General features: G+C 45.3%; 2 protein-coding genes across 2 annotated transcripts; one reads left to right on the forward strand and one right to left on the reverse strand.

Annotated features, from left to right (window-relative positions):
• Positions 1-1425: 1425 nt before the first annotated feature.
• LOC311058528 (solute carrier family 23 member 2-like) lies at positions 1426-3324 on the forward strand (the record flags this gene model as incomplete). The annotated part of the gene is made up of 1 exon (XM_084075991.1): positions 1426-3324. One exon carries the CDS (start codon positions 1426-1428, stop codon positions 3322-3324), a length of 1899 nt encoding a protein of 632 aa, XP_083932117.1.
• A 1984-nt stretch (positions 3325-5308) lies between these two features.
• Positions 5309-6838, reverse strand: LOC311059288 (GPI mannosyltransferase 2-like; the record flags this gene model as incomplete). The annotated part of the gene is made up of 1 exon (XM_084077074.1): positions 5309-6838. One exon carries the CDS (start codon positions 6836-6838, stop codon positions 5309-5311), a length of 1530 nt encoding a protein of 509 aa, XP_083933200.1.
• Positions 6839-12175: the final 5337 nt, after the last annotated feature.

Genomic DNA, 12175 nt, shown 5'->3' on the forward strand with positions numbered 1-12175 from the left:
ATTGCGGTGAAACTTTGCACGCAGATTTGCACTACGTTGAGGAACAAATGCTACCCTTTTAGAATTGCCCTATTATAGCACCACCAGGAGGCCAATTTTTGCTATCAAAATATATATATATATATTACTCCTACAAATTTTGTCCAAACATCAGGCAGAGGTGCATTGTGAAACCAACACAGCAATTATATTAACAAGACCAGGAGACCTGGTTCTGCCAGACCCAGAATAAATTCCCTTTTAAAGGGAATTTCAGAGGTATTTCAGAGGTCCCTTTTATGCCCATGTATGGACGAAAGGGGGACAAAAAGTAGACAGACTTCTCCAGGGTCTCTCGACTTTTATGCCCACGTATGGACGAAAGGGGGACAAAGCCTCATGTAGGCCGACCCCTTGTGTCTGGCAGAAAGAAAATGTAATTTTCAACACCACTAAATATTTTTAAATGTAGGCTAAGTAGGCTACTCCAAGTGCTTTCATTCAAATACAAATCTGACTGAGCAACTTTTTCAGTAGAGGAGTAATATTTGACGAGGAACTTCCTCGTCAAATATTACTGAGAAAGTAGCTCCAGTGGGAACCTCTCCCTCCGCTATATACTGTAGCTCCGAGATGAGGTTCCACGTTAGTGCATTTGTGCAACATTTTATCACTTCCGTTCAAGTAGCCTAATACAAAATGTTATCTGAATGAAATTATGCAAAGTTAAACCCAACTAGGCCTACGGCATAATTCTCAGACAACAAACAAACAAAAAACCTGCTAGGTTTGCTTTAGTAGCTTACTGCAGTGGTTACACTGTCCTTTCCACTACTAAATTATGTGACAGCCAGGCAGACTGTGACAACTATTGTCTGGAAACTCGTTTTATGGTATAACTACTCCCCCAAGTGGTAAATTAGAAAATGACAGTTAACTCCAGGAGAAAAAAAAGAGAGGCTGGTCCCATCATAACATAGGAGAGAAATGCTCCTAAGTTTAGGTGCTCCAAAGGTTTGAACGTTAACTCTGAATAAAACAATTGAATCATGTGGATCTCAGTATCCGGCATAGCTCGAATGTAGATTATGGACGTGTGGCCAGTCTGTTAGGTATGACATCTGACGTCAGTTGTCTGTGACATAATTATTCATGATGTATGATTAAAATTAGTTAAATATTTCAAAAAGTACAAAATGTGAAAAACACATTGTGGAGGTACTTCTGCCTACTGACAGACACTGTGAGCAGGCCAAACACTGTGTCTGATGAAAGGCAAAGTCTCTCCATGGACCAGTTGCATTTTATTGTACTGTCTGCTGAAAGAAGCTGTTCTATGAATACCTGGGCCTGAGGATATTGGATTTCTGCACGGCTTCTTTTTAATTCAGACCTCTTTCAAACTGTATCTGTGCTCCCATCATCTCACCAACACAGTCTAAGTCAATGGATGGAGACGGAGAACAGGGTGCGGATTCCTACTCCATCCCACTGGTGGTAAATGGCGTGGCCCAGACCAGTGGAGATCATGATAAGGACACTGAGCTGGTGGCGGTCTACACTAAAGACCAAGGAGCTGAGAAGAGCTCAAGGTCTGAAATGTTGGACGGCACAGACAATATGGACATGATCTACACGATAGAAGACACCCCACCCTGGTACCTGTGTGTGTTATTAGGTCTACAGCACTACCTGACGTGCTTCAGCGGTACCATCGCTGTTCCATTCCTCCTGGCCGAGGCCATGTGTGTGGGCTTTGACCAGTGGGCCACCAGCCAGCTCATAGGGACCATCTTCGTTTGTGTGGGCATCACCACTCTTCTCCAGACTACGCTGGGCTGCAGGTTGCCTCTCTTCCAGGCCAGCGCCTTTGCTTTTCTGGCCCCAGCCATGGCCATTCTGTCCCAAGACAAATGGAAGTGTAGCGATATAGCGGTCCCGCTATTGAATAGCACAGAGCTCATGCGTACAGAGCACATCTGGCACCCCAGGATGCGAGAGATCCAAGGGGCCATCATCGTGTCATCAATGATCGAGGTGTGCATCGGAGCGCTGGGCCTGCCGGGGGTACTGCTGAAGTACCTTGGACCCCTGACCATCACCCCCACCGTGGCCCTCATTGGCCTGTCTGGCTTCCAGTCTGCAGGCGAGAGGGCTGGCAAACACTGGGGTATGGCTATGCTGACTATCTTCTTGATGCTGCTGTTTTCCCAGTATGCCAGAAATGTCCATTTGCCTCTTCCAGTCTACAAGGCCAAGAGAGGATGGACCTCTTACAGGCTACAGGTCTTCAAGATGTTTCCTATCATCATGGCCATCCTGGTTTCATGGGGGTTGTCTTTCATTTTCACAGTGACCGACATTTTCCCGCCAGAAAAGGATAAATATGGTTTCCACGCCCGCACGGATGCACGACAGGGCATCTTGGCAGCTGCACCATGGTTCATGGTCCCTTATCCCTTTCAGTGGGGCATCCCAACAGTAACGGCTGCAGGGGTGATTGGCATGATGAGTGCGGTGGTGGCAAGCATGATCGAGTCTATTGGAGATTATTATGCCTGCGCGCGTCTCTCCTGTGCCCCTCCACCCCCAATCCATGCCATCAACAGGGGGATATTTTTCGAGGGCATGTCCTGTGTGCTGGATGGCCTGTTTGGGACAGGCAACGGTTCCACCTCCTCCAGTCCTAATATAGGCATAATAGGACTCACAAAGGTGGGCAGCAGACGCGTGATCCAGTACGGGGCGGCCATAACACTGCTGCTGGGGCTTGTGGGTAAATTCAGCGCACTGTTTGCCTCGCTGCCCGACCCCGTCCTAGGTGCACTGTTCTGTATATTGTTTGGCATGATCACAGCGGTGGGGCTGTCCAATCTGCAGTTTGTGGACCTCAACTCGTCCCGGAACCTCTTCGTCCTGGGGTTTTCCATCTTCTTTGGCCTTATGCTCCCGAGCTACCTCAGACAGAATCCGCTGGTCACCGGTATCGTTGAGATAGACCAGGTGCTGAACGTGCTGCTGACCACTGCCATGTTCGTTGGTGGCTCCGTTGCATTTGTTCTGGACAACACCATCCCGGGTTCTCCAGAAGAGCGTGGCATCACGAAGCTGAGGTGCAGCTCTGGGCCCAGAGCCACAGAGCTGGAGGGGATGAGATCCTATGATTTGCCGTTTGGCATGGATTTTATCCGCAGACACAGAGTCTTCCAGTACATCCCAATTAGCCCCACCTTCACGGGGTACCAGTGGGGGACACCACAGGGGGCCCGTGCCAACCGGACGGGACATGCCGAAACTGGGGAAGTAAGGGTTGGAATGGGAGCGGAGGGAGAGAGTGGGGTATAACAGACAGGCATTAGGTGGGGAGCAATAGTAGTAGAGAAAGAGATGGGAGCTGGGGAGGGGTGAAAATGTGTAGGTGTCTGTGTATTCTATGGAAGCAATATTACATGGTCATGTGTTTGTCAAGATTTTAAAGATGCCATCATTAACTCCACTTGCGCGTGTGTGTGTGTGTGTGTGTGTGTGTGCAGACTTTCCACACAATCCTGCAGGCTTTCTACAAGTCCTTTGTGGAATCCATAATGACTTTCAACATCACATCATGGTTTGGTGTGATGCGTGTCATCAACCGGAAACCTCTCGACAGGGTTGTTAAGATCAGTGGTAGAACCAGGAGCCACTCAGCAGCATCCACAAGAAACGGACAGTAAAGAAAGCCTCTCAAATAGTTGAGGACAACACACACCCCCTTCACACCCATTACAGACTGATGCCCTCAGGCCATCGCTACAGGGATTCGACACTTACCAAAAGGGGCTTAGCCAGCTTTGTACCTACCTCCATCAGACTGCTGAACACCTAGGTCTGGTGGAGCCCCCCCCCCCCAAGGACGTTGGACTATTCCACTTGGACGCTAGTAAACACGTAGGTTGCATATCATTAATATTATCATGCTTTTAAGTAATAGTTTTTGATGTGTGTGTGTGTGTGTGTGTGTGTGTGTGTGTGTGTGTGTGTGTGTGAGACAGACCACTTGTGGCTTTTTTTTTCCTGCCAAGATGTCTGGAGGAAATTACCTTTTCGGGTTTTTGGTATAAAACGGGAATAAATTAAAATAATTACCGGCCTAACGTGCCCTTTGAGCCTGTTTGTGAACATCGTCATCAATATGACCACCCAGCCTGGGGAACGGTGGATCTGAGATATTGTATAAATATACAAAAATATTCCAGGATTGACCTTGGTTACACCCTCGGTTACACCACTATTAGTTTTCATGCTCAAACATGTGGTGCACGGCCACTAACAGAACCCAACTACAAACCTAAACACAAATAACAAAACTCAAATAACAACATTTAAGAAGGCAGGTTATGGAAACACAGCAATTCCCAACAACCAAAGCTAAACAGTCCTCTGGTCAGTTTGGTTCATGCTTCAGCTTTATAGGGGATGGGTGTGACCCCCAGCCATCAGAGCCAACCAATCTGTGTAGAGGGACAATTCCCCACAGCAGCTGGCAGTCTCCAGTGATCACAGTCCTATGAGTTTGCCGCAGGTGTCTGTAAATTTGGCAATCAACAGGCCTCCACCTCTAACCAACACTCCACCTCAGAACACAGGAAACAATACAAAATACAAACAGAAGTACAAAATCTCTTATAATTAATATAATACTAATACGGCTGGCCGTAACACCCCCTTCCTAAAATAAAACTTACGTTACAATGAGAGAGACACTGGCACAGCCGAACTTGTTTAGAAGAAGTAGCTCCATTATTAATAATTATAATAAAAACAAATATTAATGCCATATTCCATAGACCTGTGTGTGTGTGTGTGTGTGTGTGTGTGTGTGTGTGTGTGTATATATATACACACAACAGTTTTAATCAAATTCAAAACAAAATTTAAATCGCCCAGCCCTGCATGAAATCATTGCATCTATTGCACAGAGGGATGCTCCAGAAAAGAACACTGCAACAGATAATTGTAAACTCTGGAAATTCAACTATTGTGAAAGCGCAAAGTACCTTATTATAGACGTCTGTGGATTGGAAGTGTGAAGAGCCAGTTTTCTCAGAGTGAATTTAATTCATTCTTTTAGCTGTATTTTCAAAACTGGTGGTCCAATCTAAATAACCAATATTTCATTCATTTGCTATGATTCTCTTCCATATGATTTATGAATGAATACATAATTGATTCATTGATTAATTCATTAATTCATTAATTCATAAATGCAGCGTAAAAGGAAATCCAGAGTTTATCAAATCTGGTCACTGTAGAATGTCAATATCTGATTAGTTGTCCCTTATGGTCCTACCTAAGTCCAGGGCAAGAAATTGCAGTGAAGTGCCAGACCCAGCAGCCAGTAGGAGATGAAGTATCCCAAGATGCATTGTGTGGTCAGGGAGCACGCCCTCCATTGGGGCAGTAGAGCAGTAAGTGGGTTATGAGGCATGTTCTCGCAGCCGTTTCTGGATGAGATGTGGTTTTGCAACCGCATGTTGGACGTCGGGGTTATCTTTCTGTGAAGTAGTGGCTCGTTGAGTAGTAGCAGATGGCCACTGATCCAGAAGGGAACAGGAGAGGAGGACGCAAGGAATCGTGTGAGAACCTGCACATGCATGCACAATGTCCCAAAACACAGGAGTGCAGTGCAATGCACAACATATACAAATACCCGTGGGTTGAGAAATCCATGTTTGGGCTTATCTATCTGCTTAGTTGCACCCATTTCCCAAAGCCCCAGTCTCAGGCACATGTCTGTGTTAGCTTGATAGTACCCATAGGCCGCCATTATGCCGAGGGTGGCCATGGGCAGAGCCAGAAGGAAGTTGGGCATCTGCTTCAACTGGTAGTAGCGCAGGAAACCCACATCCCAATACACATCCTGGACGTGGGAGTAGAGCAGAGGGAGCGGTCTCATGCACCAGAGCGGTGGGGGGGCATTATCATCTGGGAGGCAGTAGCCTTTCCTTTCAGCCAGCGACAGGAGACCCGGGGGAATCCGCTCCATGGACAGAGATGGAAGGCAAAATGTCTTATATCCATAATACTGGAACACACAGAATGGCAGGGCGATAATCACAGTTCCCAAGAGAGCCGTGGACAGGAGACGAACAATGATCCAGGAGTAGTGACAGATTTTGCTGTAGCCTTTCCCAGACGTACGGCGTGTGCGTATCCAGGACACGGCACGCAATGACGAAAGGTACAACAGGAATCCAACGTTCACCAGTCCGTTGGATCGTGCTGCTGTGGCCATGCCCAAGGCTAGGCAGGCCCTGAAGGTGTGTCCCTTCTCCAGGAGGAACAGGCCGCCAAATGTGAGCGTGGCGAACAGGCTCTCTGAGTAGCCGGCCAACATGAAGACGTTGGCGGGCGTGAGGCAGTAGAGCAGGCCGGAGAGCAGAGCCAGGCGCCTGTCCTGCAGAACTACCCCGCTAAGGGCGTACAGCGCTACCGCACTCAGCAGGAAGAGGCCGCTGTTACCAAGAGCGATGGCCAGCAGCAGGCGGCTGTGTGTCGTCAGCCAACCACTGAAGGGCCACAGCAAGGTCTCTGCCAGGCCTCGTAGGAAGACCGGGAGGAGGGGGAAGAAAGCAAAGCTGTGCTCATACAGGTAGCCTCTCTCAGCGATGAAGAGGAAATGCTCAGCGTCCCAGCGAGACAGGCCGCCCAGCAACCAGCCCACCAAACAGTCCAGATATTGAGGCTCCTCTGTCCGCGGAGGGATGAACGCCTCTGCCTCATGGTCCGGGATTACGGCATTGAAGACAGCCTGCAACAGCAAAGACAGAGCCCTGGTGACTGTGGCAAACTGTACAACTGTTCTGACATCCATCATCATTATGATGATAGGCAGCAGATTCTGAAATAAGCAATACACATTGTCACTGACTAACAAACATGAGGTAGGAAAGGCTTTATGTTCAGCTAGTCATTATTAGCGTACCGTAAGTCTGCATCAAAAGAAGACAGTGCATGAGGATAAAAGACACCAGATTACAGTAAAGACATGATTTGTATATGCCACCGACGATGACGTCGTAGCCATGATGATGCAAAATAACGCATCATTGTGTGTATGGCATCATCGCGTACATGACCTGTCCGCATGTATGCACACACAATTCTGCATAGTGCGTATAAAATTACAGAATAAAATAAGGTATTTTCTTTGTCAGTGTTGGGCAGTAATGTGTAAACGCATTACGCCCAATACTCATATGTGGTGTGGCAAAACGGTACTATTATTACATGTTACTGTTCCGAGTAACGCTGCGTTACTTATTACAATGAACTTGATTTGTTTCTGACAGACCGCAATATAAGCTCTTTCTCTTCGCTGTATCGGCATCGAAGTTTTGGATGGTCGAACTGGTCATGTCAGGAGTGCTCTTGATCTCAAATTTGTCTGGATAAAAGGTGGTGCCGTTATTGGTGGTTATAGCTGATTGGTGCCATCTGCCTCCACTTTGAACCAGGCCCAGTGGGTGATCGGTGGGTATCTATGGCCAACGCAGACCATCATGGCCCTGTCATTCTCAGTCGGGTTCAGCATCTTTGGAGTCCTGAACACGGGGGGCTTTTTTGATTGCGAGAATATCTGGAACACATTGTCATTGACAGTGATGTTGCAGCTGATCACTTCAGGTGGATCAGCAGTGATGGTTGATATTAACAAGGCTTGGAAGGCATTATATAAAAAAAAAGTTTAATATATGTGACGGTGGCCAACGGTGTCACATTTGACTTGCCAATTACTTTCAAAATAATGGCACCATTCACAACAATAAAATATCAGTTACACATTAAAGTGCGGGGTGCGTAATTATTGTGAATACCAATGGAATGAATTGATAGCAGACTACGCCACCTCTTTTAAAGAGGAAGGTCCCCTGTAATAAACACTTTTCCTTTACAAGGCTACACACAGGTTAGAGTTAACCAGGTAAGTACCTTGACTTAAATTCGAGAACAACACATAAGAACCCAGGATGAAACAGACACTGACACAATGGCTAAAAAGGGTGAATATATATTTCCCTAATACAAAAGGCCTCTATGCCATAAAATACATATAACAAAGAAAAACACTCATACAATACTAAAGTACTCCTATCCTCCTACGCCGCCACTAACTAACTAAAATGCAGGTACAAAATACAACTGGGGCTGGAAATGTGCAAAATATAGCAATGTGCAAAATAAACAGGGCGCAACAATAGCTCATTTTAAGTAAAGTGCCAAATGCTGTTTAAAGTGTGATGTGTGCTATATTAAATTAAGACCAATTCAAGAGTGCAAATGGGGGGGTTCTCTGTGGGGAAAGGACCAAGCAGGTAATCTTCGGTTTCTTCTAGTTCAACATCATCATCATCGATCTGAAATAACAAAAACAGGGGCCAGTTCATCCGTTCCCAGACAATATACTGCAAGGTTTGACTCAGGTTTTAACAGCTAGTGTGTCGCTCCAGGTCCCGCTCCGTTCGATTGCTCTGGATATCGTTGATTTCACTGCTTTCTCGTGCTCATCTCTCCCACTGCATGCTCTGGTCTCTCGCAGGGTTCCTTCGTTCCAATGGAGCCTCACACCAGAGTCACTGTCTCTGTCCACCGTTGCAGGAGCCGTCTCTATCGTGTGAGTGCTCGCCCTCGGTTCCTTCTAGGGTTCCTTGAAGGGGTCCAAATGGACCCTCATTGGTGTGTAACTCTGAGAGTTATGGAGGTCCCTGAAATTAAAATGTTTTGAGAACCAAAAATGCTACTCAAACATTGACAAGCTTCTGAGTTTGTGGCTCATCGTTGATGTTTGCTGTCTTTCTTCTCTTCTGACACACAAAGATAACTTTGACCAGGATGATGACGACAGCCACAATGCCAAGGAAGAGCCCCAGGATGGCCAGGAGGCTGTGGACCTGCAGATGGATCTGCGCGGAAGCGACAGCAATCTCATTGGTTCCTGAACATACGTAGTCGCCCACGTCCTTTTCCACGTCCAAGTTCTGGATGATCAGACTGGTCATGTCAGGAGTAGTCTTGATCTCAAATCTGTCTGAAGTACTGTAGTGTTGGTATCGTTATTGGTGATTACAGCCGATTGGGTGCCATCTGCCTCCACTTTGAACCAGGCCCAGTGGGTGATCGGTGGGTATCCATGGTTAACACAGACCATTACGGCCCTGTAGTTCTCAATGCCATGCTCAGCGTCTTTGGAGGCCTGAACATGGGGGGCTATTTTGACTTTGATTGTCTTCGAATGCCAATCCCCATCTATCAAGAACATACAGTCATACTTTCCGGCAGAAGTGGCGGTGATGTTATCCAAGCAAAGAGACGTGTATGGTTTGTCCACAAGGACAGAATTATCAACATAGATGCCATTGTACGTCCAAATGGAGAATGTGACCAACAACACGTTGTTGAGAGTGATGTTGCAGTTGAGCACAGCAGAGGTCTGGTTGATCACTTCAGGTGGATTGGCAGTGATGGTTGATGGTCTCGGCACTGGCTCGACACTGGCTCGACAAACGCACAAGACGAGGGCAATGATTTCCCATAGTAGCTTCATGATACAATACTTCCAAAGTACTCTGGGATATTGAGTCCTGGAGAGTGTGTCTTTCTTTTATACTATCTGGCGATGCTTGCTCTTGTTATTATGGTGAAGTCAACATGAGTCAGCCATGCCCAAATATGGAGTTCCAGTACAGCTGTGCTCAAATATGTGTTCTAGGTCTCATCAATAATTACATAATATTCCACTGTAACACTGCCATGCTGGAGGACAAAGGAAGCAGACATTTGAGTATTGGAATTTGAGTTAAAGGACCACTTCACTCATTTTTAAAAAACACGTCTGAAAGACTGCATTCATAATTGTTGAACGTCGCCAAATGTTTGCCTATTACGACATGCTCACAACAGGGACTATAGTTCATGTGGTTAATCATTGTTGGATGACAACATGCATGTAAACTAAATGACGGATCATCTGGGTGTTCTCCAAACCTTTGTTAAATCAATGAAAAACACCATAGTACCTTTGCTCTTTCATAAATCCAAATTATATATTATATAACTCGTCAACAACACCCACACCAGATACATTTGATTTATTTAACTAAGTCTCCACAGGAACTTGGAATGCGTGACTCGTATATCGGTAAAGTCCTCACAGCAGACAAACTGAGGATAGAAATAATTCTTTGTGGTGACCCAGGGTAACCTGCTTTCCTTCAATTGGTCTGCTTGAGGAATAACCATGTTGTTAAAAAATAAATAAAACAAAATAACTTACAACAATAGATGGGAAAGAAAATCCAGGAATTTTGGCTCAGAAATGTACTCTGTCCTTCGCACTGCGTCCAAGAAAAACCTTTCCAAGTGTAGTTTTCTGGTATTATCATAGCAGGCCTTTATTGTCAAATGTTTCTTTACGGTGCGGTCACACCAAACTTTAATTCTGCCTATATGAGGTGCCAATGCTTTTCAATGGGAACAGAGCGTTTTTTTGCAGAAATCCGCAAAGGGCAACAAACCACTCGGTTCCGATTGAAAAGCATATAGGCAGACTCCGCCCTCATAGGTAGAATTCCAGTTCATGTGACCACACCCTTATCCACATCAACATCATTTAAATGTCTCACCAAGAAAAAAAGCAGTGGAAACATTATTTCTTTGCATTATTTATTTATTTGGGGCAATAATAACAATCAATTATATTTTTTAACAGACCCAACAGTTTTCTGAATATAGGCCTCTACCGAACGGTTGCGATGTTGCTTCATGGTAAAAGTGTGTTTTCAAGAATATACATAGATTTATATACATTCACCTGAAAAATATAGATATTTCTATACATACATATATCTCTGTCTATGAACATGACAAGTATACAAATGTAAACAATCAAAAAAATAACAATAATGAGTGTTATGAAGCCTTATAAGGGCATTATAGACCCGACCTTTAAGTAAAGTGTTCATTAATGTTTTAAATTCAAGGGTCGTTCATTTCCCCGAAATCACAGATTTTTTTTTGTAGCTATACTACAGGCTGAATAGCAATTCAGCACCATGGACAGCGCTACACTACAGACTGGGGAAAGAGGCCTGTTAACTTTAGAACCACATGGGGAGGAGTAAACCCATTAAAACACACACACACACACACACACACACACACACACACACACACACACACACACACACACACACACACACACACACACACACACACACACACACACACACACACACACACACACACACACACACACACACACACACACACTACCACAGGCCTGCATGTTCATAGGGACCAGTGTGATATGTCTGTATTCTGTGTTTCTCTTCTCACTGACTCCAAAGTCATGTCCTCCAAGCAACCAGAGGAATTCACCACGCTGCACAGGCCTCGCCCTCCTCACCTTTTTTTATTTGGTATTGATTTCCTACCTCTTTTTCCTCTGGTAGGTTTAATGTTTAGCATATGGTTACTTTGTAAACATTCCTGCCCAGTCATTTACAAGCAGAATGTGTTGAGTTTTGGTACCCAGCTTTTTATTATTGCATGGGTGAAATTGTCTCTCTCCCTCTCTGGGTTATTTCATGGGCTCTCTTCCTCCATCTGTCTGTCTGTCTGTCTGTCTGTCTGTCTTTAAGCTGTAACTTTCCTCTTCTACCCCGGATTTGAACCCGGTTTCCTGCGCAAGTTCTGACATTTCTACCATTGAGCTAATAGAGCCTGCCTACTTGCTCAGGAGATAAATTGAATCTTGACCATCAGGTCAAAATTCATGTCAGATCCTGTGTCTAGGTGAGACTTGACCTTTGACACGGGCTAAATGTCTCAATAGAAGAGCAGGGAGACAAAAACAACCACCCCATTTGTATAAGTTATATTATAGTAACATACTTTCTATACATACAGAATGGACAAAATTACATTGTATTCATAAAAAAAAGTTACGCCTTAATGAATGTTTTAAATTCAAGGGTTGTTCATTTCCCTGAATTCACAGAAAATCTGCCTCTGACCACAATCACACTGGTTCACACTGCAGGATTTTAGCAGCAATTATCCTGTCGCCGACCTAGTTAGGCTCTTACACCGGCATATGCTGCTGCCGGAAAATGCACTCGCTCCTTCTGGATTCACCTGTTTCTCACCACTGCCTTGT

The sequence above is a fragment of the Gymnoscopelus microlampas genome (assembly GCF_963454915.1).
Source record: "Gymnoscopelus microlampas genome assembly, chromosome: 13".
In the NCBI taxonomy this organism is placed as follows: Eukaryota; Metazoa; Chordata; class Actinopteri; order Myctophiformes; family Myctophidae; genus Gymnoscopelus; species Gymnoscopelus microlampas.